This window comes from Octodon degus, unplaced genomic scaffold (genome assembly GCF_000260255.1).
Source record: "Octodon degus isolate 3935 unplaced genomic scaffold, OctDeg1.0 scaffold00034, whole genome shotgun sequence".
Lineage (NCBI taxonomy): Eukaryota > Metazoa > Chordata > Mammalia > Rodentia > Octodontidae > Octodon > Octodon degus.
Genome location: NW_004524610.1, coordinates 15,229,595 through 15,255,064, shown reverse-complemented (window position 1 = coordinate 15,255,064; position 25,470 = coordinate 15,229,595). Strand labels below are relative to the sequence as shown.

Sequence of the window (25,470 nt, the reverse complement as noted above, 5' to 3'; positions counted from 1 at the left end):
AATCAGCTGGGTGGGTCTTGCCTCTAGCCTCTTTGCAGGGAGTTCTGCTGAAGGGTTCCGTGCTGTGTCAGGATCCGGAGGACCCCAGGTCATCTCACTCACTTGCTGGGCCTGCACTCTGGGTCTGTTCAGGATCCCACGGCCTGGGTCGTGTCACTCACTCGCTGGGCCTGCGCTCTGGGTCTGTTCAGGATCCCGCGGCCCAGTCCCCCATTGCATTTTGACTACTCCCTCATTTCCCTCTCCTAATCTGAGCAGTGTCACAGGACTGTATCACTAATAATTCTCTCCCCAATTCTAATAATAAAATAATTAAAATGTGATCCTCATCTCTAAAATAAAAATATCCATCACTCAGCTGTACATTGTGTGCAGCTCATGTATACATAAAGAGATGAACAAGGTATCATATATTCCAGTGGGAATAAGGAAAAAATAACATAGTAAGATAGAGGTAAGGAAGACCAAGAGAGGCAAGAAGACTTATGTTTTCTGTGTGAAAAATGAGAGAGAGGAACATAATGCACAGTGAAGCCTGGAAGACAGTAGGGAAGTTTTGAAATAGCTGCTGTGCTGAATGGGTCAGGGAAACAAAAGTGAGTTAAAAACAAAGACAATTAGTGAAGTTTCAATACATGGAGCCAACAGTGATCCATCACCATTGTTATCGTCGTCTTCTTGGTCTCCAGAACAGATCTTACTTGAACCTTGTAATCTACATAATTGAGGAAAATATTTTTGGAAGAAGGGATAATTCCTGAGGGTAGGTTGGGGCTCGGTGTAGGATGTTACTGGCTGTCTTTATTGCATCCACTCTGTCATTTGCGTTTGTGTAGGTTGAGCCGGTGATACACAGAGGCCACGAAAGCCTGGTCCACCACATCCTGCTCTATCAGTGCAGTAGCAACTTTAATGACAGTGTTCTGGACTACGGCCACGAGTGCTATCACCCAAACATGCCTGATGCCTTCCTTACCTGTGAGACCGTGATCTTCGCCTGGGCCATTGGTGGAGAGGTGGGCAAGTAACAACTGAGATGTAGCACAATTCATTAGTCATGTTTTTTCATCATAAATATGGCTCTAATACTTATGAGTATAGCTCTATATACTCTCTGTCGCAGTGCCCTGCGTCTATTTAAGTAGGAGAAGACTATTCCCAATAATTGATTCTGGAAGGCTCTGGTATGGTCTCTGAAAATGGTTGGTTTATGAACACAGTAGTGCTCTCAGAGATTTTCATAAGAAACTGTCTCATGGAATTTTCCATATTTAGGGTTTTTCCTACCCACCTCATGTTGGATTGTCCCTTGGCACTCCATTAGATCCTCATTATGTGCTTCTAGAAGTCCATTATGATAATCCGACTCATAAGAAAGGTGAGTTCTTTCTTTATATATTCCACCTTGATATATTATGGGTTTTAAAAGTTTTGTAGTTCTTGTCTTTAACAGAGAAAGAACAAAATAGAAAATATTGGGAAGAGTTCATCTATAAATTTGTCATCTGAACTGGGATACTTTTAAAGTGAAAAAGAATATTCAGTCACAGTTACACGAGGTCAATAGGCATTATTCACATTAAAGTAATGGACACATTGAGTCAGTAATCAAATCTTTTCTGTACTGCCTACCAGATAGTAGAAAAATAGGCTTTTTTTCATTTATTATATAAACTGAATCCCAAACACATAGCACTTGTGTTACATTTTTTCTCACTGTTCCTATGAAAAACCTACCATTCATCGCACTAAAAAATATTTCAGCACTTTGTTGTTTGAAAGGCAAGTCATAAAGTTACCCGACAGGCGTTTACTCACTGAACTTGCACAAAATGTTGTTGAAGGGAGCATGTACGTAAAGGATATATACTTGATTTTGGAATTTATACAATGTTCCAAAATGGAAAACTGATTCTATGTGAAATTATCAGCAGAAACAATTCTAAGTAATGATTTTATTTCATTTTGTGCAATCATCCAGCAGATACTGAGCATTAACTATGTGCTGGGTCCGTGCTTGAGAATATCACATAAACAAAACACACGCTGCACCCTACCTCGTAAAAATTATTGTCCACTGGGAAAGAGAAACAATTTTAAGAAAACCCTCATAGCAATTGATACAAAATTACATATTACCAGTTATCCAACAGACAGACACTGGTACTAGGAGAGTATTTATTTGGTGACCTAATCTAGCCAGCTATGTATGGTGGATGGTCTAGATAGTCTTCCTTGAAGAAACAAATTTTAAAAGACCAAAGGTGCAATTTTCATTGGGGAAGGAGTTAATTAATTTCAAAGTTAATGAAAGGCATATTTAAATTCTCCTGCTTTACAATAACTAGGTCATAGCAAGGAAGGTGTCTTACTTGTTTTTATCCCAATGCTTATATGCGCTGTTCACATGTGGATTTTTATCGACTGTTGATTAAATTAATATCACTGACTATGTATTGAGTAATAAAATGGTTGCAAACTAAGGGAAGTGTCTTAGTTACTTTTTACTTGTTGCTGGGACAAATACCCGACACTCAAAATGAAGGAAGGAAAGGTTTATTTAGCTCACAGTTACTGGAGGTTTCAGTCCACACTCAGCTGGCTCCAACGCAGAGCAGCACATAGCAGAGGACAACCTTTCATGGCGGTGGCAAAGAGCAAGAGCGCAAGGGAGGGGTAGCAGCAGCTCAAGCAGCTGGCTTCTCTTCCCACCTTACATTGTAATGCAAATTACCTGCCCCAGGGCAGGTGCAGCAACCACACCCACAGTAATCAATCACAAACTCCAGAGGCTGCCCCAAGACTGCAGGAGGCTTTGAGGGGACACCTATACACAAACCATAACAGGAAGTTAAGCTTCAGTAATTTTCTCTGTCCATCGTGTGGTTTCTAAGCCAAGGAATATAAAAATAATTTTTTTGGGGGGAGGGTTACTCTGTATTCTAAGAATTTAGACTTTAGAATTTTCACTCTGTCTCCATGTTAGATAATAAAGATGTCAACCAGATGACTCCAGTATCTCCCCATAGCATGGCATGTGCATCTACAATGGCTGCAGGGAATGTGGCAACTCACATTTTAGTTCATGCTCATGAAGCCAATTATCGTCTCTGATGAGCTCTGCTTGTATTATTTCCTCTGTGATTTTTAAGGAATATCAACACATCTGTTTATTTATTTATTTACTTATTTACTTTAAAGAGAATAGAAAAATAATAGATAAGACATTAGAAATGATACATAATTTTTAAAAAGTAAGATTTGAACAATGTTTTTTGTACTGCACATTTTTGTCATCAAAGTAGCTGCTCAGATTACAGATTTAAGTATATAAAGTTGGTCAAAGTAAAAATTTTAAGTATTATCTGCTACCTTCAGAAAACGGATAGAAATTAGTACTACAGTCATCTTAGTTATCCTTTGCATATACATACTTTTTTTTTGTTTTGTTTTTGTTTTTGTTTTGCTTTGGTTTTTTTTTTGGCGGAGCCAGGGATTGAACTCAGGCCCTTGCTTTTGCCAGGCAAGCACTTATTCTACCGAGCCATCTCCCCGGCCCCACATACATGGTTTTTCACTTTCCTCTTTTTTCTCCTTTCCCTCATCCCAATTGTTTATTCCTTATTTTCAGTTTCTTTCCCTTTTACTGTATCTATTGTACTGTTCAGATTTTATTTACTCTTTCAGGTTCTTACACTAAGGAGACAATAAAATGTTTAAGAATTTTGTTTTTAAATTATGTGTTCTTGTTGCAGGCTTAATAGATAGTTCTGGGCTAAGGCTATACCATACCACGGATTTAAGGAAGTACGATGCGGGGGTGATCGAGGCTGGCCTCTGGGTGAGCCTCTTCCATACCATCCCTCCAGGGATGCCTGAGTTCCGCTCCGAGGGCCACTGTACCCTGGAATGCCTACAGGAGGTAGGCTGTGCCTGGGAGCTGTGTCTGGGTGCTGCTCTCTATAAATTAACTGTGCTCTTGAAAACCGGTGTGACAATTGTCTTCCACCTTCATTCCTTGTCCCTTTTTCTGTGGGCACCATGTAAAGCCATTACTACAAGTTCAGCAGCACTTGTGACTGCCTTTTCCAACCTTTATGCCACAGGAGCTGGGTTTGAGAGCCAGGAAACTTGTAGTGTTTTCCTTCCCACCCCCAGCTCCTTCATTACATGGTGAACACTATTTCAACTTTTACAACTCCTACCTTTGTTGGTGTAGACTCTTTTTCTTCTCTAATTTTCCTTTTACTCACATTTCTATCTTCCATCATTGATTTTCATTACTTATCCTGTTTCATTGCTTCCATCCCTTCTTTCACTGAAGAACAAGAATAACTTATATACAAATGCATACTACACAAGAGAATGCCATGTATAACCATTTAGCAATGACTACTTCCATGCTTAATTTCTTACTGAATAAAAGTATTTCAGTATCATCACAGTCTTTATGAGTCGCATGATATTGTAGGTGGGACAATATGGCAGACATATACAGGGAGATTATGTCCTTCTGAGCTATTTAGACCATGATTCAAATTCCCACCCAGGACTATAGTGCCTTATTCCATTCCACTGATCCCTCTCACTTCCTTATCTGGCAAAGAGAGGAAAGCTTTCCTTTGCAGAGTTTGCATTTCCAGGTTAATAATATGCTGGAAATCCCTTTGCCAGGAGCGTTGACTACCTCTTGGCCACCTAAAAGAAGGAAGAAGGAGTGGTCTTGCAGATTTGTTTCCTAGTCTCCTAGCAAATGTTGCTTTCAGAGAGAACACTGAACAATTCATGGTCAATTGACTACCTCTTGGCCACCTAAAAGAAGGAAGAAGGAGTGGTCTTGCAGATTTGTTTCCTAGTCTCCTAGCAAATGTTGCTTCCAGAGAGAACACTGAACAATTCATGGTCAAAACACATGCAGATCAACCTCTCACCCCACTTGCTCTGGCTTCCTTCTCACTTGTCCCTCCAAGTCTGTGAGCTGGCTGAACATGCACTTGCTTGGGCTGACCAGGTCTTCTGGGTGTTCCCGCAGGCTCTGGAGGCTGAAAAGCCAAGTGGAATCCACGTATTTGCCGTTCTTCTCCATGCTCACCTCGCTGGCAGAGGCGTCAGGCTGCGGCATTTTCGCAAAGGGAAAGAAATGAAACTTCTTGCTTATGATGACAATTTTGACTTCAATTTCCAAGAGTTTCAATATCTAAAGGAAGAACAAACAATCTTGCCGGTATGTGTGTTTCTGTTCTTTTTCACTGAATGTTATAAAGCCACAAGCCACACATCAGCTGAGATAGAGCAGGATTTCTACCGGTGAAATAAATTGCTCATTGTATCCACAATCTTACAGCCGCCCACCATGGGTGTTGTGTAACAGAATGAATGTGTTTGATCTGCTTTCCAAACCTGAAACTCATTTTTTCTTACTATTCCCAGGGGCAATTCAAATTCTTGATTGAAAAAACAATCAAAAAATAAAAGACTCAGGTCTTGATCCCTAAACATTGTCATTCTTAAGATATTGGTATACCAGTTAGTGATCCTTTGGCTTGCAGTTACAATAAAGGGTAAAATCAGGAGTTCTTTATGCTATCTTGGAGACAGATTTTTTTTTTTTACAAGTTTCATTTCAATAAAACTGGACAGAAGGGCCCTTTTCCATTTGACAAAGGTATTCAGATGTAGCTAATTACACTGTGCTGCATGACTCTGCTTGCAGCAGTACACAGGGTAAGGGAAGGAAAGAAGGGAATCTTATACTTTACAATAACAAGGCTGTATTAAAGCTTTATGGTGCTGCATTTCCTTAAGTGTTTATTCCATGGCCATCAAGTTCATAGAATTTCCTACCCCTATTTCACTCTGAAAAGACAGATTCTTATCCAACTTATGAGACTACAGTAAGAACAACATCTTCTATATAGAGCTGCTGGGAACAGTATTTGTAGGTGGGTGAATAGTGGTCAGGGAGAAGGCACAGCACACGATGATGTTGTGAAGAGAAGAGGAACCTACATTTTCTAATGATTATCCCTGACATCCGCAGCCATGAGCTGATATTCCTTTCCTAAATTCTTCGGTGTACTCTGGGGGAGGGAAGTTACAATTTGAGAGACAGTAATTTGTCAGGATTCCTAAGGCTGCAACCTCCTTCGTCATATTGATCTTAGTTGTCTTAGCACTCCTAACTGTATGCTGTTCTTAGGGTGGACTGTGCTAAGATACTGACCTTAGAGCCCTCCTGGTACAGGGCAGGGAGGTGGAGTCTAGGGTCAGTGCCTAGGGGTGGCTGCCTCTGGGCCACAGAGAATTCCACCACTTATTTGAGCAAGGCCCTAAGATATCTTTCTCCATGGATGGTGTAATGTTCAAAAGATGGGAAAGCACTGGAATAATTAATTCTTGTCAATTTTCCTCAGAATACTTTGTAATGAAATAAATAATGCTCATAAATAAGTAATCACAAGTACATCTATGACTAACATTTCATTTAGTATTTAATCTCTACTGAGGAAAACACACATTATGGTATTTACTTTCCTCACAATAGCTGTGCAAAGTAAGTGCTACTTGCATCATTATGTTTTTTAGATGAACACATTGTTCTGGACTATTCACTTCTTTAAGCAAGTTATCCAGGTAGACTCTTGTGTAGTCTGGCCTCAACAAAGTCATATTTATTTCCTTGGGCACTGTTCTAGCAAACACACACAGATCAAAGGTCTTATCCTGAGCTATTTACAATATCTTTTTAAACAGCAAATATTAATTGTTGGCCCAAGAATATATTAGAGAAATACAACAGAATTAAACTTCACCTGAAAGCTTTAATCTTTACATTTCAGGGAGATAATCTCATTACTGAATGTCGCTACAATACAAAGGATCGAGTTGGCATGACATGGGTAAGAAAATCTTCACTATGATTAAAATTAATTTATTGAAATCAAGGATAAAGCTTTGATTTTAGAAGAAAAAAAGTAACAAACACTTCCTTTTGGAAACAAAATTCCTGAAAGTCTTGAGTATGCAACATTATAAAGGCAAAATCAGAGATGTTTAAGCATTTTATCAGATATCAAAATACCTGATGATGCTATGGTAATAATAGAGTGTAATTTATTACTCTTTTATGAAAAATCTATCTTTAGTCTTTTGTGTTTTCCCCAGCAAGTATGATGGGATGTGGCCATTTGCTTACTGTCTACTTCACTCTGGACAATAAATTGTTGTTAATTTAACAGCAGAACTAATTGCATTAATTCAAACAGAAGTCTGGTCCCAACAGAGTTCTTGGGAATTCCTGTGCATATCCAAGAAATATGTATTTCATGCCTTGCTCAGCCTTTTTCAGGGAATACTAAAAGAAAGACCACTGCCCACCAAATTCTTTTATGGAGTCAGCACATCTTAACCCCAACACTTTATAAGCATGGAATGAAAGAGGCCAACAGCATGCAGCTGACAGAAGTATCTTTGATAAAATATTGAAGAAATTCTGCATTATATGCAAGTCTAATGCTTGAACCAATTTGGCGTTATCTAAGAAATGTAAAGTTGGCTTAAACTAGAAAATGTATTGATGTTCTTCAACACTGAGATTGAAAAGAAATGACATGATCACCAAAGAGAGGCAGAAAAAATATTCATAAAATTTGAGTCAATCATGGAGGGAAGACAAAGACATTTTAGCAAACCTTAATGGGACAACAGTTATCTATGAGAAAATGTGTGGCCAATATTAAATTAAATACTAGAGATATTTCTCTAAAATCATGGAGAATGAAAGGATATTTGCTTTTAATGTTTCCGTTCAACAATGTACTAAAAAAGAAAAACACAGACTATAAGGATCAGAAAGAAAAACATGGAGAAGCTAAATATATTACCTATAGATATTACAATTTTATATGCCCAAATCATCTCCATAATTAATATGTAAAATTAAAAAAAATTATCTTGACGTAATGTAATCTAAAATTATAAGTAACATGGAGATAAAACCTAACATTATATTCTGTCTATGTGGGAAATATATAAATATTGTGAGACACCAAAGAACAGTGAAGAAAAATTAAAGGATGCCATATTCATGAATACAGTGGCTCTGTAAAATAAATGCAACTCCAACTACTCTGCTATAAACTTCATATAATAGGCCAGGGAGATGGCTCAGTAGAATAAGTGCTGGCCTGGCAAGCGCAACGGCCTGAGTTCAATCCCTGGTTCCAAAAAAAAATAAAAATAAATAAATTTAATATAATTCCAGTAAAGAAAATTTAGAGCAATCTTATGATAGGAGGTTCTGATATCATAGAATGTTCAGGGCTCTGGGTTTGATGCCTAAGATAGCAATAAAACAAAAATCAAGCAAGCAAACAAAAACCAAGAGAGAAAGAGCTCAAATATCCCCAAAAGGAAAATAAGTAAGCACACCCTAATATATTTATATAATGAAATAGAATACCATTATAAAACTTAATAAACTAAAGCTACATATATTAACATGAATCTATCTGAAGAATATAATACTGATTAAAAGAGCAAATTTACAGGGAATATGTATAGTGTGACATGCACGTGAGGTTTAAGAACATTCTAAATAAAACCATATTTTGCTTAGGGATATACACTTCAATAAACTGAATATAAAGTGCCATGAAAAGCCATAGAAAGTTTAGCAAAATATTAAGATATTGATCATCTTTGACTAGAGTGAGTAAAAGAGAGGTTGAAGCTGGATGCACAGGGATATAATTTTTTCTCATATCTATAATTTTTGTTTGTATGTGCTTCTAACCATCAGTTAGAAAAAAATCCTTGCATAGTAACTACTACATTAATGTACAACCATGAACAGTACCTGACAGGCTTTTCACCTTCAGCCTTGAAAGATGGATTTGTTGGGTACAGAATTAATGATGGGCAGTTTTTTCTCCAACAGGTTTTTACTGTGTAATTCCAGTATCGTTTTGTTGACCTTCCCCCTCTATGATGAAATCTCAATTTTTCAGTTGTATCAGTCTGACTGTGGGTCGTATGTGTTTTCAAAACTCTTCCACTATCGTTGGCCTTCCTCAGGAGGACTGTGATGCACCTCTCTATACCTTGTTAACCGTTTGTGTTTACAGTCGTTGAGCTTCTTGTGTCTGTAAGTCAAGGCCTTTCACCAAATGCTTTCTTCCCTTTTTTTATTGCGCTCATCTGTAGTGGTCAGTCTTCAAGCTCACTGAGTTTTTGGTCATTGCCATCTGCCTCTGAGCTCAGTGCTTTTTTCTTCTTCTAAACTGAGTTTTAGTGACTCTGAGCTAAAAAATTTATATTATGGTTTTTTTATTGCTTCCTTTTACTGGCATCATTTCCTATTTGCTTTCTTATTTTTAATTATTTGAACATACTTTCTTCAACTATTTGAATATAGTTTTATAGGTTTTTAAGTCTTTGCTAGATTCAATATCTGTGTCTTCTCACAGTGCGCATCTACTTAATTTTTCCTTTTTGGTACAAATCATAGTTTCATGTTCCTTTTCAGGTTTAATGGTTTTTGGGTGAAAATTGGACATAATAGGTAATATATGATAGAATCTGTTCTTCTAAGAGTGATTTTTGTTAAAATGTAACAGTGTTAACTATTTCGATATAAAATGCATCATCTGCATCCTTTGTGCTGTGCAGATATTGATGTTTATAAATAGGAAGACACAGAGAGAAGGAACAAAGTCTGTCAGACTGATGGATAGGTATTGTGTTAACAAAACCACCTCATGGTTATCCGAAACACTGACTGTGGTGTGCGGTTTATAGCATATTAGTAGAACGTTAGAGATTAGTAGTTTTATTTAACAAAAGCAACTTTTAAAAAGATGAAAATCTGTTCATTTTTAAGTATATCATAATCTTTTTGAAGGCTATCATTCAGAAGATTACTATTGATATTTACAAAATCTTAGAAGACATTTCAGAGCTGGAAGGAAGTACATGACATTGGTGGCTTTTGTGTTATATGTGTCAGAACTTGTGGGACATGCACTTTGCTAAGTAAAACACCTCCGTTTTCAGGGAGGACTAAGCACCAGGAATGAAATGTGTCTCTCCTACCTGCTTTATTACCCGAGAATTAATCTCACTAGATGTGCAAGTATTCCAGACATCATGGAACAACTGCAGTTCATCGGCGTGAAGGAGATCTACAGACCAGTCACGTGAGTGGGGAAGGGGTTTCACAGCAGGGCCATGTACGTTAGTGATGGGCTTTATTTCTATCTGAGACTTTCCCATGTGTGTGATTCTGTTTGATTACTTGCAACTGTAGAGATCAGATAACTTTCTTTGTCACTGTCCAGGGTCCCCACACCACCCTCTGCTTCACTGGATAGCTAAGGTTAAAGATTCAGCATACAGGAGAACTCATGGATAATACTTATTAAAATGAAATGATACAAAGAAAGATGAACTAAAGGGAAGGCTCTTAGGGAGAAGTCCAGTACAAACCAGTCGAATGCCAGCTCCCAAAAGGCTTCTGCTAGTTGAGTTACAGAATTGCTTAATTTGACCAGAATTGAGTCCTGATATGTATAAAACATTGTCTACTACACACGCTCACTTACAGCTCCATGTCTAGATTTTTTCTGGGTTTGGGGCTGTGAAACTTGTTGAGAGGTGCTCTCTACCTAAGATATGTCAAAAGTCCAGAATCCCAGCAAAAAACATGCTTTAACATAAACCAATTATTCCTGAAAATAGTCTAGATGAACTGAACCACAGTGATCACTTGCAGAAAGCTGCACATCTCTTTAGGAAAGAATTATCTACTAAGTCCCAGACACCAATCAGAATCACCATCTGTGGTGTGCTGTGTGAACTCCTTCTACATAACTGTGTAAAAACTACTTAAAATAAAATAACAGACTAGATAAATATTATTCCTTTCATCCAACATAAATTTTAAAGTGGCGAAGTGGTAGTAAGTAAATAACTTAAAATTTAAATAGTAATAGATGTTATAAACAGTAAAAGTGAAAAAGTGTGTAGCTATTATGAACAAGTGGCGAAGCCTGTCTGAAGAGGTGGTGTTTGAACAGAGAGCTACACACAGAGAATGTGATACAGAAGATCAGGGAATGAAATACAGACAGATGCATTCTACACAGAGAGAAGAGCCAGTGTCATGACCTCAGCAGTGTGTACAGCTCTGTTGGGTCTGAGGAAAAGCAAGAGGCTACACTTGGTTGGAGCCAAACAAGATATGGTAGAGAACAGGTGGGGAGGCTGGGCCAGGGCTGTGGCGTCAGACTATGGAGAGTGTTCTCAGGAGTGCAAAGCCCATGGAGGATACAAGCAGTGGGGCTATGCATTGGAGCTGGATGAGGGCAAAGAGGAAATGCCGCCACCAGTCAGGAAGCTACGATGACTTTCCAGGTGACAGAGAAGGGTACTTGGGCCAAGATGGTGGCACTAGAGTTGAGGAAAAGTGTTTACACATAGGTTAGCCCTCGGTGGTAGCACCCACAGGACCTGCCGAGTGATTACAGTTCAGAAAGGCAGTGAGAGAAACAAAGAAGAAAGGATGAATGAATGATGTAAGAGGACAAAGCCATTGAAGTTCTGTTTTATATGTGATAAAGTAGGTATTTAGGAAGGATTTCATCTGATCTCAGTAATATCTGCAAGAAGAATTAGAGTGGCTGGTAGAGTTTTGAGAATAACATAATTTGTTTTAATATAAGGAAGACCTTTCTAGTAATTAGGATTTTTCAAAATGAAAGGGATTAGTGTAATTAGATAAAGATGCACACAGATTTTTTGAAAAGTATATTTAAGAACAGTAAAAAACACTTAATAAGGTTATGGTAAAATGCAGATGCTAAAGGAAAACATACATAGGGTCTGATTTTTCTTCCTAAACATCACAGGACTCATAAATTATGAACTAGGGATATTTTTAAATTTAATTAATTACTTTGTAGATATGATTACTTCTATATAAACAACCTACAACCACCAGAACAGGAATCTGCACCTAGGAAAATACAAACAACAAAATGCATGTGTGAGTTGATTTGTAGTTTATAATTTTTACATGAATGATTTTAGTTATTCGTGCACAATTTTAAGAGAGCAGGACATGCACTCCCAGGTGACAGATTACAAAGCTGTTCCACATAACATGGTACCCTAATAAATAGGCAAGTCAGAGTTCATATTCTGGTCTGTTCTCTATGTATGTGTATCTCTATAGGGAATGACTTTCTGATAGCACTTTTCTTTTTTTTTTAATTTTTTTTTTTATTAGAGAGAGAGAGAGAGAGAGAGACAGAGAGAGAGAGACAGAGAGAGAGAGACAGAGAGAGTGGTGTGTGTGTGTGTGGCCAGCTCAGCCCACCAGGGGGCGGGCTGGCTGGCATGTGGTGCTGGGGGATTGAACCGTGGTCCCTGTGCTTCGCTGAACTTGTTCTAAGTAGGTGCTTTAGACCACTGAGCCATCTCTCCAGCCCCTGATAGCACTTTTCAAAATGAACAGAGCAGACAAAATATTCACATATAATACATAAAATATTAAGACATTACAATGTGGCATAAAATGCCATTCTAAAAGTACTGGGATATGATCTTGTTTCAAAATATTTGGGGTTGGGCTGAGAAGATAGCTCAGTGGTCTAAGTGCCTGCCTGGCAAGCTGACAGACCCAGGTTCAATTCGCAGTACTGCATGCCAAGCCAGCCTTGTGTCAAGCTGGCTGCTGAGTCTGGGCGTGGTGGCTCATGGAGCCAGGAGGATCACTGTGAGTCAGAGCTGTGTAGTGAGACCCTGTACCAAATAAATAAATAAGATTAAAAAAATATTTGAGGTTTATTTTGTGGTGTTGCGGGTGAGCCCCACGGCCTGGTACACATTAGGCAAGTGCTGTCCCACTGAGCTAAGCTCTCATTCCCAGCGTGTTAACTTCAGACAGTCCTTTATTTAGCTTTGATAGTTTTTCCCTTTAGAATAGTTTTTCATATAGGTAGAAATCTCTGCCAATGCTGAGTTTATTGGAGAATGTTTAAAAACAGCCATTCGAAGTCATAAGCTTGCAAATACATGGAACACAGCTACGGCTCGTCCTCTGTGCCCAGGCTGTGGGACGCGTCTCACAAAACCCCTCTCATTCCCTGGCCAGCTGTGCACTGTCCCCAACTTTGGCCTTCTCCGGGAAAGGTGAGGCTGAGGTTGAGCTTTCATCACCTAGAAAGATGGGGAGAGCTGCTTCACAAAGCGAGGCCAGCGCTGAGCTGTCACTGCCAGGAAAAATCCTTTGACCTCATGATTCAATTTATGTGAATAAAAAGGAGTCTCTATTTAAAAATAGCATGTTTACCTTTGAAATCAGACTTTAAAATCTAGCTCTTCATCATGGCGACAAAAATAATAGTGATGGCCAAACCAAGGTGGTGCTGGCTAGGAGACCAGAGAGACATGGGTGAGGTGTTTTCTAATTTTGCTTAACATAGTTAGGTACTTTAGAACTTTGCTGGGTTTTCAGAATACACCACTAACCATATATATATATATGGCCTAGAATCTTCTGTTTTGTGCTTTGAAATGTCATGATTCATTAGATGCTACATTTTAAACATTCTGTAGCAATCTTGAAAGTTAGAGAATAAACTGATTAAAAAATAGAGACAATAACATCTTGTCTCATTTGTGTAGCTTGTTTTAGGCACTGTATAATATGAATAGATTCAAGAGTATATAATATAATGTGTAGTTTTAATTTTGTTTTAATTTCTCTCCCAAGAGACAAAGTAAGGTAAAAGTAAACATTTTGAAATTCAAGTGAGGGTTATTGGTGTTTCAACAACAACAAAAAAATAAGATTTTATCAGAGAGATCTGAGACTTGGAGAGAAGAGACGACAAGTGACACTGAGGCCCTGGGCTTCTCGGCACAAAGTTCAGAGTTGGGCCGTGATGGGGGGCACAGCAGCCCTTTCCCATTTTCTCCTCCTCCCTCCCTACACCACAATGCCTACTGCTGATGCTGTGGTTCTTGTACTTTTAAGAGTTTTAATTTTCACATGTAATGCTGACACCATCATTCCCACAAGAATACTGTAGCTTACATATATATTTAAATAGTTTCACTGATAGCTCCTAATGTTTATATGATTTCTGAGATTTTTTAAATCTGAATCATGATTTTGTCTTCAAATTATTTAATCAAGAAGGACTTCAAGGTGTGTTGTGCCCCCAAATTCTTTTTTCTTTGAGTATTTCTGCACTTTGATTTATGCACAATTTTAGGGTCTTATGTTCTTTCTGTTGGGCCATCTCTCTGGATAAAATAGAATTTTCCTTTTCTTGCAGGGCTCATAAATACTTAAGAGATGAACCTCTGCATCATATTTTAATGAAACACACCATGTTCTTTTAGTATGCATATTCACTTGCCTGTTAAGTTGAGAAATTTTCATTTATCATATCTATGATATTGTTTCTAATCTATTTGGGATATTTTCAGGCACTCTTAAAATATTTCAGGTACCCTTTTTCTAGTTTACTTGATGCAAAATTTATTTTATCTTCAGCTCATTCAATTGTTTTATATCTGAGCTCTTATTTCATTGAATTCATGTTATTAGACAAACTTAAAGTGTAAAATACTCATTGAAATTCTTTCTAGTATAGTTTCTCTATATTTTCTTCTAGACTCAGATTATCTTGTATTGTTACAATCAATATTATGTAATTTTTTTTCACTTTGTCTTTGTGGGGTCTCATTTCTTGTGTTTGCTGGGATACTATTGCCCCAAATTTCTTTTGAACACATCTGAGCCTAGTTTTCTGTATTTCCACACCACAATCTGAGATGTGGGTGACTTATTCTGTGTACATGTGTTTTTGTAGTTTGAGAGTCAGCGGCTATGTGTTAGGGATGGGACTGCATATTCTGTTAGACCTGTGAGTTGTCGCTCCCTCGTATTTTGTTATCTGTTCAAGGAAATTTATTTTTAAGATGACACAATAGGGGGCTGGGGAGATAGCTCGGTGGTCTAAGCATCTGCACAAGGATCCAAGTTCGATCCTGGGTACTGCATGCCATGCCAGCCCCAGGACCACAGGTTTCGGGTGTGGTGGCACACACCTGTAATCCCTTCCTGGAGAAGCTGAGACAGGGGGATCACTACAAGTCCAAGCTGCGCAGCATGATGCTATACCATATAAATAACCAAGGAAATAAATAATAAAATATTTTTCAAAATTTAATGTAACAGGGGCTGGTGAAATGGCTCAGTGGTCTAAAGCACCTACTCAGAACAAGCTAAGCTAAGCAAAGCACAGGGACCTTGGTTCAATCCCCCGGCACCACATGCCAGCCAGCCTGCCCCCTGGTGGGCTGAGCTGGCCACACACACACACACACACACACACACACACAAATAAAAAATTAAAAAAAAATTTAAAAATTTAATGTAACATAGTAAAAAAAAAACAGGAACAATACAAAATTTCATTAAACAAAGTAATAAGAATTCAGCAATGGTTGCTGTATTGCATGATGTTATCTTCAAAACTGTTGTTTAGATTACCAGATCTAAACCTGAAAAATTGGTTTAAAAAAAGCCAAAACAACAAAAAAGAGAAAGTTACAAGAAATTAAAAAGAAAAAAATAAGAATAAAAAGTTTAAGCATTGACTGCTTCTTTCAAACAGCAAAAGTCAGCAGCACGATCATCTAAACCGTCCTGCACATACACGCGATCATGTTTTTCTCCTTCTTTCACCCTTTTCTGTCTTCTGTCTGCAGAGCACTGGGCCCCTCTGCGCAGCACCAAGGGGCGTCCTGTCAGCTCTGCCTTCTCGCAGCCCGGAGCTCCCTCCTTACCAGAGGGTGCCTTTCTGCTCTGCTGTTTACACCAAGGGTGGGAGAGGGTCAGGTCGCTGCCCTGGGGCGGGGCAGGAGTCCCCCTTGCCCAGCGAGACGTGCTTGTTGATACGTTCTTATGTTTTCTGCTTACGCTCTATAGCCAAATTCCTTAAGGCATAACATGCTGAGTGCACCTGTTTAAGCACACTGTTCTCTTTATCGTGTACATGATAGTGTAAACCATCTGACCCCATCGCAAGCGAGATGGGGAGCACTGCTCTCAACCCCAAAGTCTCTGATCCCTGTTGAGCGACAATCCCCTTTCCCGCTCACAGCCCAGGAAGCTACAAATCCTCTTTATATCACTGTGTGTGGTCCTTTCTAAATTTTATATAAATGGCATTGTACAGTATGAACTTGGGTGTTTTTTTTTTTCTTTTTTAAATACCCAGAATGTTTTTAAGATTCATCTGTGCTGCTGGGTTTATCAGCAGCTGATTCCTTTTTCTTGCTGAGTAATACTCCACCGCGCGGCCACACCGTGATGTATTTCCCACGTCACCAGCTGAAAGGCTTCTGGGTCACTCGCAGTCTCTGCTGCTGCCTGCAGGGAGGCGGCTGCAACGTTCGGAGCGCTGTTGGTGCGGGACTGCGGCGACCTGCTGCGTTACTGTCTAGCGTGCCCTCACTGCATCGAATACTGTGCTTATATTTACTTCAGGAGAGTCTCAAAATATTCTAAAAATGAGTGCAAAACTCCTACTAGTGCTCTTGCTGGTTTTTCAAAACTTTTCAGCCACTCACACCTTACTCATCGTAACGTGTTCGCGGTTGCTCGTAAGCCGCGGTTCCTTTTCCGTCTCGCTGGTGACCGGCGACGTGGAGCTGGTCGCACGGAGGCTGGTGGGACACAGGCCGCGTCGGCTGTGCGGAGCGACCTTACTCTCCAGGACAGGCGGGCCCGGAGGTCGGGTCGCTCGCCCGCAGGCGCTGGGGCTCGGGAAAGCTGCTCTTGGGGGGCTGACGGGCAGCTGCCTCGGCGTGCCAACGCCAGGGGCCTCTCGGCGGCGCGGGCGGCGCTCACAGCGCCCCGAGCCCGCAGCGTGTCCTCAGTGAGGCGGATGCGCGGCTCGCGGGGCGCGGCGAGGTCCAGACCGCGGACGGCAGGGCTGGCGCTGCGGGCGCGGCCGTCGGGTGGGCGCCGCCAGGTTCCCGCGAGAATCCTGCGCATCCTGGGGACCCCGACTTCCGCTCGCGCCTCACGCGCTGCGGGCTTGCGTGTGCGTGTGCGTGTGCGTGTGCACGCTCGCTGCTCTAAAATCCTTCTGTTCCAAGTTCCGTATATTGCTTCATGGCTCACTTGTGTCCTTAATGTTGAATCACAATAGTCCTTCCAGGTGTCATCTTTTGTTAAATGCATGTCGTAGGTTGGTTTTCACTTTTTGACTGTGTTGTTCTGTAGAAGTCCATTTCTCCATCGTGTGGGTTTAGTGTGTACTTCGGAGATACCTGCGTGTGCCTCCTAGGGGTTGGGAGAAGGTCCTTTTTTCTCCCCTTCTAACAAGTTTATTTATTTAATGGATTTGGTACAGGGTCTCACTTCACAGCCTGGCCTCTTAGTGATCCTCCTGTCTCAGCCTCCGCAGCGCTGAGATTACAGGCATGTGCCATCACGAACCGACTCTGGTCCGCTCAGAGCCCCCGGGGGCGGGGCCAGCGCGGCCTGTAGCATTGGGGATCGAACCCCAGTCCCTGCGCTTGCCAGGCAGGCACTTAGTCCGCTGAACTATCTCTCTGGCCCCCAAGTTTATATTTTTAACTTTTGTTTCTAGGTTGATAGTTCATTTGGAGTACATTTTCTGTGTTGTATAAGGAAAAACCAAGGTTTGTCGTATTGTTTAGTGAATAGCCCGTTTCTAAGCAAGAAAGCCACTTTTTTACTCTTGAATGATTTGGAATGTTTGTTGGAAAACTATTTGACCAAATGGTGACTCTGGATCTTCTGTGCTTCATGACTACAGATGGGCACACTACACTAAAGCACACTTATCCACTACTGTGTTGTGCGAAGCTTTAAACTAAGAGACTATGTAACGCTCTAAACTTTGTCGTCTTTTCCCCAAATAATTTTAATAGTCTAGGTTATGTTCATCTTCACATGTATATTTAAATCAACTTATCAATGTCTTTAAAAATCTGCAGGGATTTGAACAGGATTATGTTAAATCTCTAGATCAATTTGAGAGGACAGCTTAACAGTACTGTCATCTACTGTATAAACGTGGTGTATTTCTTTCACCTCCCTAGAATTCTTTCCTTTGTCTCAACACTGATTTATGGTTCTCAGTGACGTTTCTGCATATACTCTGTTAGTACTTTGTCAGTACTTTTTTTATGTTTTAACCTCCTTGTATACTAGTACTATTAGTTCTAGGCTTTGGAGTATTCTCCAGCCTTTCCCTGGCTCACACTTACATAAGGCTTCATGCATTCAGTAATTTTTGACAGAACACAAATCCAGGATACTATAGATTTTATGTTGATCAATATTAGACTATGTTTATTTATTTAAAACTCACTGTAGGTTGGCTTCTAGAAAGGCCGAGGGCTTATGCAGCTCCTTGCCTACCCCAGACCCACCCTGAATTTCCTGCTAGACGCCTGGGATGGCTTGCTGGGTCCTGGCTGTCTGCCAGTTCTCTGTGGGTTCTGGAAATTACTTTGCTTAGCATCCCACAGTTGTTCTTTGCTCAGTCTGTGGAATTTTAGGATCATTACTGACATATTGGAAAGATCTCTCCGTCCAGGTGCGCTTTCTTCCTCTGCAGTGCTTGCTCTACCTTGAGAATTCCAGTGCCCCCTACTGTTTCTTTTCTTTTCTTTCTTTCTTTTTTTTTGGAACTGGGGATTGAACTCAGGCCCTTGTGCTTGCCAGGGAAGCTCTTATTCCACTGAGCCATCTCCCTGCCCCCCCCCCTACTGTTTCAACACTGACATTTGTCCCTTTGTTGTGACTGCCATGGGTGGGGTGCAAGTAGCACCTCCTTCCCGTGGTTCAGAAAGTGGCCCAGGCAGCAAGCTGGGCTACACACAGCATCTGAGCCGACCTCGCTTTCTTTGGAGCACCTGCGCTGTCCGCTGCTTATGCCATCTGTTTTCCAGTGTCCAAAACTAGGCGTTCTACGTATTTTTATGTAGTGGTAATCTGTTATCCGTTATTCCAACATGGCCGGAACAAAAATCTGTTAATGAATTTTTTATTTTGCTACTTTTGATCACACGGCTGTTGGCTTGGCAGAGGGAGGAGCCGTGACGCAGCCGTCCAGCCGCACACCCGGACACAGCTTCTTGTCGGATCTTGCGTCTCCCTTCCTCTGCTCTCTCTTCTCAAGACTCTAGCAATAAAACTTTTAAGACAAGACTGGGATTTTCAGAGGCTCAGATCACAATTTTAACCACAGATTATCTTCCTCTATCTGTTTTTCAGTTTATCAAGAGGTCAGATACTAATGTACAAATATCAGTTACTGTGCTTTTGCTGGAAAGTCAATACTTATCTACTGCACTCTGTACAAGAAAGTTTTGCTACTCTGTAAGGAAAACTTATCCCAGAGTTTTAATTGGATTTATAAAGGAAAATGACCCATCGATATTAAATCATAATATTAGCACGGTTTGTTTTTGTCAGCTACCATGGTAGCTCAGTTAACAAATTTAAGTAGAAAGCATGTTGGCATAGTGACATTGCTGGTTGGGGACCAGAAAGTTAGCAGGAGTGGAAAGAGACAGTAAAGGAGACATAGATCCACCTCAGAATGACGTGTCCTTGGGTCCGCCAGCCTTGGACGCTGTCTCCAGCATATAAGCAAGCCATGGAGTTGGCCCTCTTCTACCTGTTTATAGTAAAGGTGGACACGTGCACTTACATCTCCTCTTTCTGTGCCGTGCAATCTCACCGGAAGTGCCGGTGTTCACCCGCGCAAAATGGGTGCCTGGGAGCTCAGGATGCTGTTAGCCCACCTGAACACGACACTCTAGATCCAAGCGCCGCCGTGTGGTGATCCAGGTAGTTGCAGGCTGATAAACTGTGTCTCCCTCCCCCACTCCCCACTCCCCAATCCCCCAAGCATTTTTCTGTTATATAGTTGATTTTCTCTTTTCAAAATAGGTTCCTTACTTTCCCGAATACAAAATATCTGGAAATAGTAATACAATATTTCAAATATTAAATAATATTGGTTTGAAAATATTCAATTTTGATTTAAAGTTATTTTATATTAAATAAAATAATTAGCTGCTGGCACATTTAAAAGGACATTACAAATTTAGTAAGTTCCTTTAATTCTATACTAATTCTAGATTATGTCTCTATATGTCACCATAACTTGATTATTGATTTCTGTAGCTTTTAGGTCATTGGTGAGTGTGGTGTGTTATCCTGTAATGTTGCTGTGGAAAGCTCTTTTTTTGTGGGAGGCTCTTAACTTATGATATTATCTTTAAGACAGCTATATAAAGAAGGGTTCTTAAAAGTCAACAATGGGGCCGGGGAGATAGCTCAGTAGAATAAGCTCTTGCCCGGCCAGTGCAGGGTCCTGAGTTCAATCCCCCCCCCCCACCAAGGAAAAACAAACAAACAAAAAAATCCAAACACAGGTGATCTTTTGGAGCTGGCTAGATAGCTCAGTAGAATAAGCACTTGCCTGGCAATTGTAAGGGCCCGAGTTCAATCCCCGGTTCTGCCAAAAAGTCAACAATGAAAAGCGGGGCATATTATCACACTCGTGTAATCCAAGCACTGAGGGGACTGAAGCAGATAGATTGTGACCAGTTCAGGACTAACTTAGGCTATGTAGTGAGTTCAAGGCTGTCCTGAACTACAAAGCAGGACCCTGTGTTGAAAACCAATAAATAATTAAATTCAGCAATAGTGTAATGACTTTAGAGTAAAAAAGAAATTAAAATGAAAGAATATGACTTTTCATAGATTATTCTGCTTTTCTTTCCTTGTTAGAGTATAGAAAGAATAATTTTCAATCTTGATAGTAAAAATGTTGTCTTCATAATTCCAAAAATTTATAAAATTTGTCGAATTACCTTTAAAAAAAACAACATTCAGTGTGCCTGAGTAGATTATCCATGTAAGAGAGAGTGCTGTCAGAAATAAACGAAGAAATTGTGAAGATTAAATATGCAAATATTGACGCCTCAGCAGGTGGATAATGACTTGGTAACTACTAGAAATGACTAGAACACTGTCTCGGGTGCCCTGGAGCCGACACCCCTTGGTCACCCATAATAAGTTCCTATAACATTCATGGATTAGCTAATGTAAGCTTTGGATGTGCACGAAATGAAATAGTATAAAGCCTCTAATGAAAGACAGCACTTGAAGAGCAGTCTCTCAGTTAGTTAGTTAGTTAGTTAGTTAGTTAGTTTTTGGCAGGGGTGGTTTCTTCTTTCTTTCTTGTACATTTGACACGGGGCAACTGGAACAAGAGAATATTGAGTATAGAGTATTGTTTTCTCCATAATTTTTTAAACCATTGGCTTATAGTCTAACTTTTTTATTTATCCTCATGCAAGGTGAAAACAGACAGGCCCAGGTTTTCCCAGTGCGTGGATTTGGGTTTTACCCTGGCCACGGTATCACTCAAGAACCTACAGGTTTCCTTACTTGCTTCTCACTGACATTATTAGCTACAATTGTGAGACTCTGGGGAACCTTTCTGAGGTCCAATTATTTTGTTAGTGCCCATCTGCTGCTAAAGCAAGAGCAGCCCCAGCACTGCAGGAGGCTGAGGGGGCACTGTAAGTTCAAAGCCAGCCTGGACCACTTAGCATGACCTTGTCCCTAAGGGAAAATGTAAAACATAGGACCAGGAACAGAATTCATTGGTAGAGAACCCCTAGCTAGAGTGCCCATTATCACAGGGAAGTAAAGGAAGGAGGGAAGGAGGGAGGAAGGGAGGGAGAGAAGAAGGGAGGGAGGGAGGGAGGCAGGAAGGATAGGGCAGGAGCAGTCTCTAAGGCTCCTCATTTGGTATATAGGGATGCATATTCGTTAGTAAGCACTAGTGAGCTCATAAATGCTTTTCGTAGGGTTCTTTATGTGTGAAAAATGAGTAAGAGTGAAGTCTACTTTAATATTGTTAAACCAAAAGAAATAGGTAATGTTTTGTCATGAATGTGATTGTAGTTATTTAATTCCAGGACATGGCCTTTCATTATCAAAAGCCCCAAGCAGTATAAAAACCTTTCTTTCATGGATGCGATGAATAAGTTTAAATGGACTAAGAAGGACGGGCTCTCCTTCAATAAGCTTGTCCTGAGCCTGCCGGTGAACGTGAGGTGTTCCAAGACAGACAACGAAGAGTGGTCGGTAAGCCCACTTTCTTTTCACCTCTCAGATCCTAGATATGATATTTTACCTGAATCCATGACAGGAAAATTTGAGGGTCAGACACGTCTATAGATCAGTGGTTGGGTCACCTTCTGGTCTAGCTGATTGTTTTCCTTTTCTCATTGCTGAGATAAAATACCCAGCACTCATAGTCAAGGGAAGAGAAGTTTACTTCAGCTCACAGGTTTTAGATGGCTAACCCTGTACTCAGCTGACTGCAAGGCAGAGGTGAAACAGCCCATGGTGTGGCAGGGCAGGCAGAAGGCAGTGATGCAGGCAGCAGGCAGCCACAGGCGCCCCTTTTCTGTCCCTTGTATGGCACCAAGACTCTCTGCCCTTTGAGCAGGTAGCACTCACACTCAGAGGGGAGCTCCCTTCATCCCTGTGTCACCCACTCTACATCGAGCCACCTCAGAAAAGCCCTGGTTGTGACCATGTGAGGCTCTGGGGAGGACGTCTAGTTTCAAGCCAGAACACTGATCATTTATGTGTTCAGGAATTATTTGAGTGCACTGAAAACTGATTCCTGGAAGCTTCCTTTGAAGAAGGTAATCTATCTTACGGCTAAAGATGTGATAGAGCAGGAAGAGGATGGGGTGAGAGTCTAAAGATAAAGCCCATGGAGCCAGTCAAATAGCTCAGCAGATTAAAGCAGCTGCAAGCAGGCACAGAAGCCAGGGGTTCGATCCCCAAGCCTGCTGTGCCGGCCTCATCCACCAGGGCGCGCTGAGACAGCAATTGAGACTGGGCCTGGTGGTGTGCGCCTGTAATCCCAGCTCTTGGGAGGCTGTAAGCAGGTGGATCACTACGAGTCCGATCTAGTAGTGAGACCCTGAACACCTTGTAGACTCTTTCCCAAAATACAAAAAGTAGAGATAAAACCTGGGGGCCAGCTTTCTAGCTCTTCTTTCCCATCTTACCTCCTTCCCGCGCCTGCACCCGGACTTTCTGTCCCTGCTGAGGTCTGCCTCCCTCAGCCCCTGCCCCTGTGGGCTTGATTTCTCACCACCGCCGAGGAAGAGGGGGCCTGCTCTTAAGTCACCTCCTCATTTGCATTTCTGCCCCTTGCTTCCCAGATCCAGGGAATGACGGCCTTGCCCCCGGACATAGAAAGGCCGTACAGAGCAGACCCTCTGGTGTGCAGGACGGCGTCTTCTGCTCCTCCACACGCGAGCCCCTCGCTCCAGCTGCTCCTGTGCGTTCTCCTGCTAGGCAGTAAGCTGAGCACCACGTGCTGGTGATCGCGATTCTGGTGGACGCGGAGACCACAGTTCCCGTGACCGGAACCTGTCGCTTCCAGTACAGATCAAAGACTGCCGCGTGTGGCGTGAAGAGCTCGGAGACTTGCGCTGTGGGCTGCTTTCCTCCCCTTCCCTCCGCTTCCAGTCCTCCTGAGAGACCTCATGCCTGCTCTTTCGGGTGACTAGCCCCTGATGTCGGAGTTTTTTAATGATACCCACTCTTGCTTATGTTGGTAGCCCCAAACCATGCGCACCCATCAAGAAGTACTCTTACCCCTCTCGTGCTCAGAACTGGCAAGTTAAGTTTCTTTCATAAGCTTAGCCACTACCTACAAAGGAAGAGGTTATGAGAAATGGTACTCACCACTTGAGACAAGAGATCTCCCAGCTGGACGCCCTGCTGGGAGATTCCATGTCCATGCGGACCTGAGTGGGGCCCGGCCAGGAAGTGGGGGTCCGGGTCCCTCTTCTCCAGTTGTGCTGGGCTTGCACATGTGCTGCAAACCGGCCCATGTTGCATCATGCTGCTCATTGCAGATTTATTTTTATATTAGTTAGTAAACTAACTTTAAATATAAAATCGCCATCCACTGAAACTTTGGTCACTTGTTTGGTTCTCTTTGTAGCATTCAGCCAAGTTTTGTTTTATGTCCTATCCTTGGTTCTTAAGCTAAATCTGTTTAGATCACATTAGTAAACTAAATGAAATTAAATTTTTGTGTAGTATCTTATGTTTAGGGAAGCAAGCAGCTCCATTGATGTTGCGAATAAAATCAATTGAGAGTGTTGCATTTTTCTATGCTACTTTTATGCCCTTTCTGTCCCCAAAACAATGTCTTCAACATAAACTGTATTGCCTTTTAATGAATATTATGTTTTGGAGTGTTTCCTTCTTGATAGAAATTGTACATTTGATGAAAATTAGAAACATATTTGCGATGTATTTTACACTTAGCTTTATTTCCTTTTATTGTATAACTGCTATGTCAGATTCTGTGATTTTCCTTTCAAATTTTTATATGAGAAATATGATATTACCACATACTATTATTGAAATTTCATCTTTAGTTTTACTTAAGAACTTCTACATTCAAGATGTCAACATCAAATGATTTCTATTGGAAATTAAGTAACATTTATTTTTATTATTCTTGGTACGCAAGGCAAACACACCAGCTAGAAAAGGACAAAAAGCTTTGAGCGTTTGTCTTTGTGCAGTGAGGCAAGGGCAGGCATTCATTTGTCCACTGATGTCGCAGAGAATAAAGTCACAATTCTTGCTCTCCCAGGAATTCACATGAGCACGCATGGATTTTAGGAATTCCCTCTTTATCTGAAATTGGGATGGGCTGTGCGCGGGCAAGTCTGGAATTCTGCTTCTCTTCTAGGTTCTTGCTGTGGTGCTGAGAGGCAGTCCTGGCTTCCCAAGGATCCTGTCTCACAGAGCCTGTGTCGCCTCCTCCGATCAGGTCACAGGGTGTTCTGCGGCCTCCCCAGCGGGAGCGAGGAGGGTCACAGCATGAGGAGAGCGGCGGCTCCATGACTGCTGCTCCCTTCCTGCCTCTGAGCTTCAGATGCCACGAGCCGCACAGAAGCCAGTGTCTGCGGAGGCTGAGGGAGGGTCACTGCGTGATCGTCCTTTGTGGAAGGAGCTCGGGCAGGATCTAAGAAACCTGGCAGTCAGCAGAGGGCAATGTGCTGAGGACTTCAAGCGCGGTCTCTGCGGCCCAGTGAAGAGGGCAAAGCCAGGAGCGAAGCCTGGATGCCATGAGCAGAACCGCACTTGGAAGTCTGCTCAGCCAAATTCTTGTTACGGGGCACGAAGACCATCTCTTCCCGTTCAGTGTGACAAATAGCACTGATTACCACTCTTAGAACAAACATTCTCCTCTGTCTGAGTATTCCCTTACAACTAAGTTGCTGTAGAAGGAAATAAAGAAGCCATCGTGTTTGTTTTTCCTAAGGTTGGTAGATGTTCTTAGT

General features: G+C 41.3%; 1 protein-coding gene across 1 annotated transcript in view; it reads left to right on the top strand.

Annotated features, from left to right (window-relative positions):
• Positions 1–24,529, top strand: part of Moxd1 (monooxygenase DBH like 1) — an 88,016-nt gene extending 63,487 nt beyond the window's left edge. The window contains exons 5-12 of the mRNA XM_004630315.2: positions 837–1,016; positions 1,276–1,378; positions 3,756–3,922; positions 5,033–5,224; positions 6,840–6,899; positions 10,054–10,196; positions 22,057–22,225; positions 23,323–24,529. Coding sequence (XP_004630372.1) covers positions 837–1,016; positions 1,276–1,378; positions 3,756–3,922; positions 5,033–5,224; positions 6,840–6,899; positions 10,054–10,196; positions 22,057–22,225; positions 23,323–23,487 — 1,179 coding nt within the window. The 3' untranslated portion in view covers positions 23,488–24,529. The remainder of the gene's footprint in view (positions 1–836; positions 1,017–1,275; positions 1,379–3,755; positions 3,923–5,032; positions 5,225–6,839; positions 6,900–10,053; positions 10,197–22,056; positions 22,226–23,322) is intronic.
• The last annotated feature ends 941 nt before the right edge of the window (positions 24,530–25,470 follow it).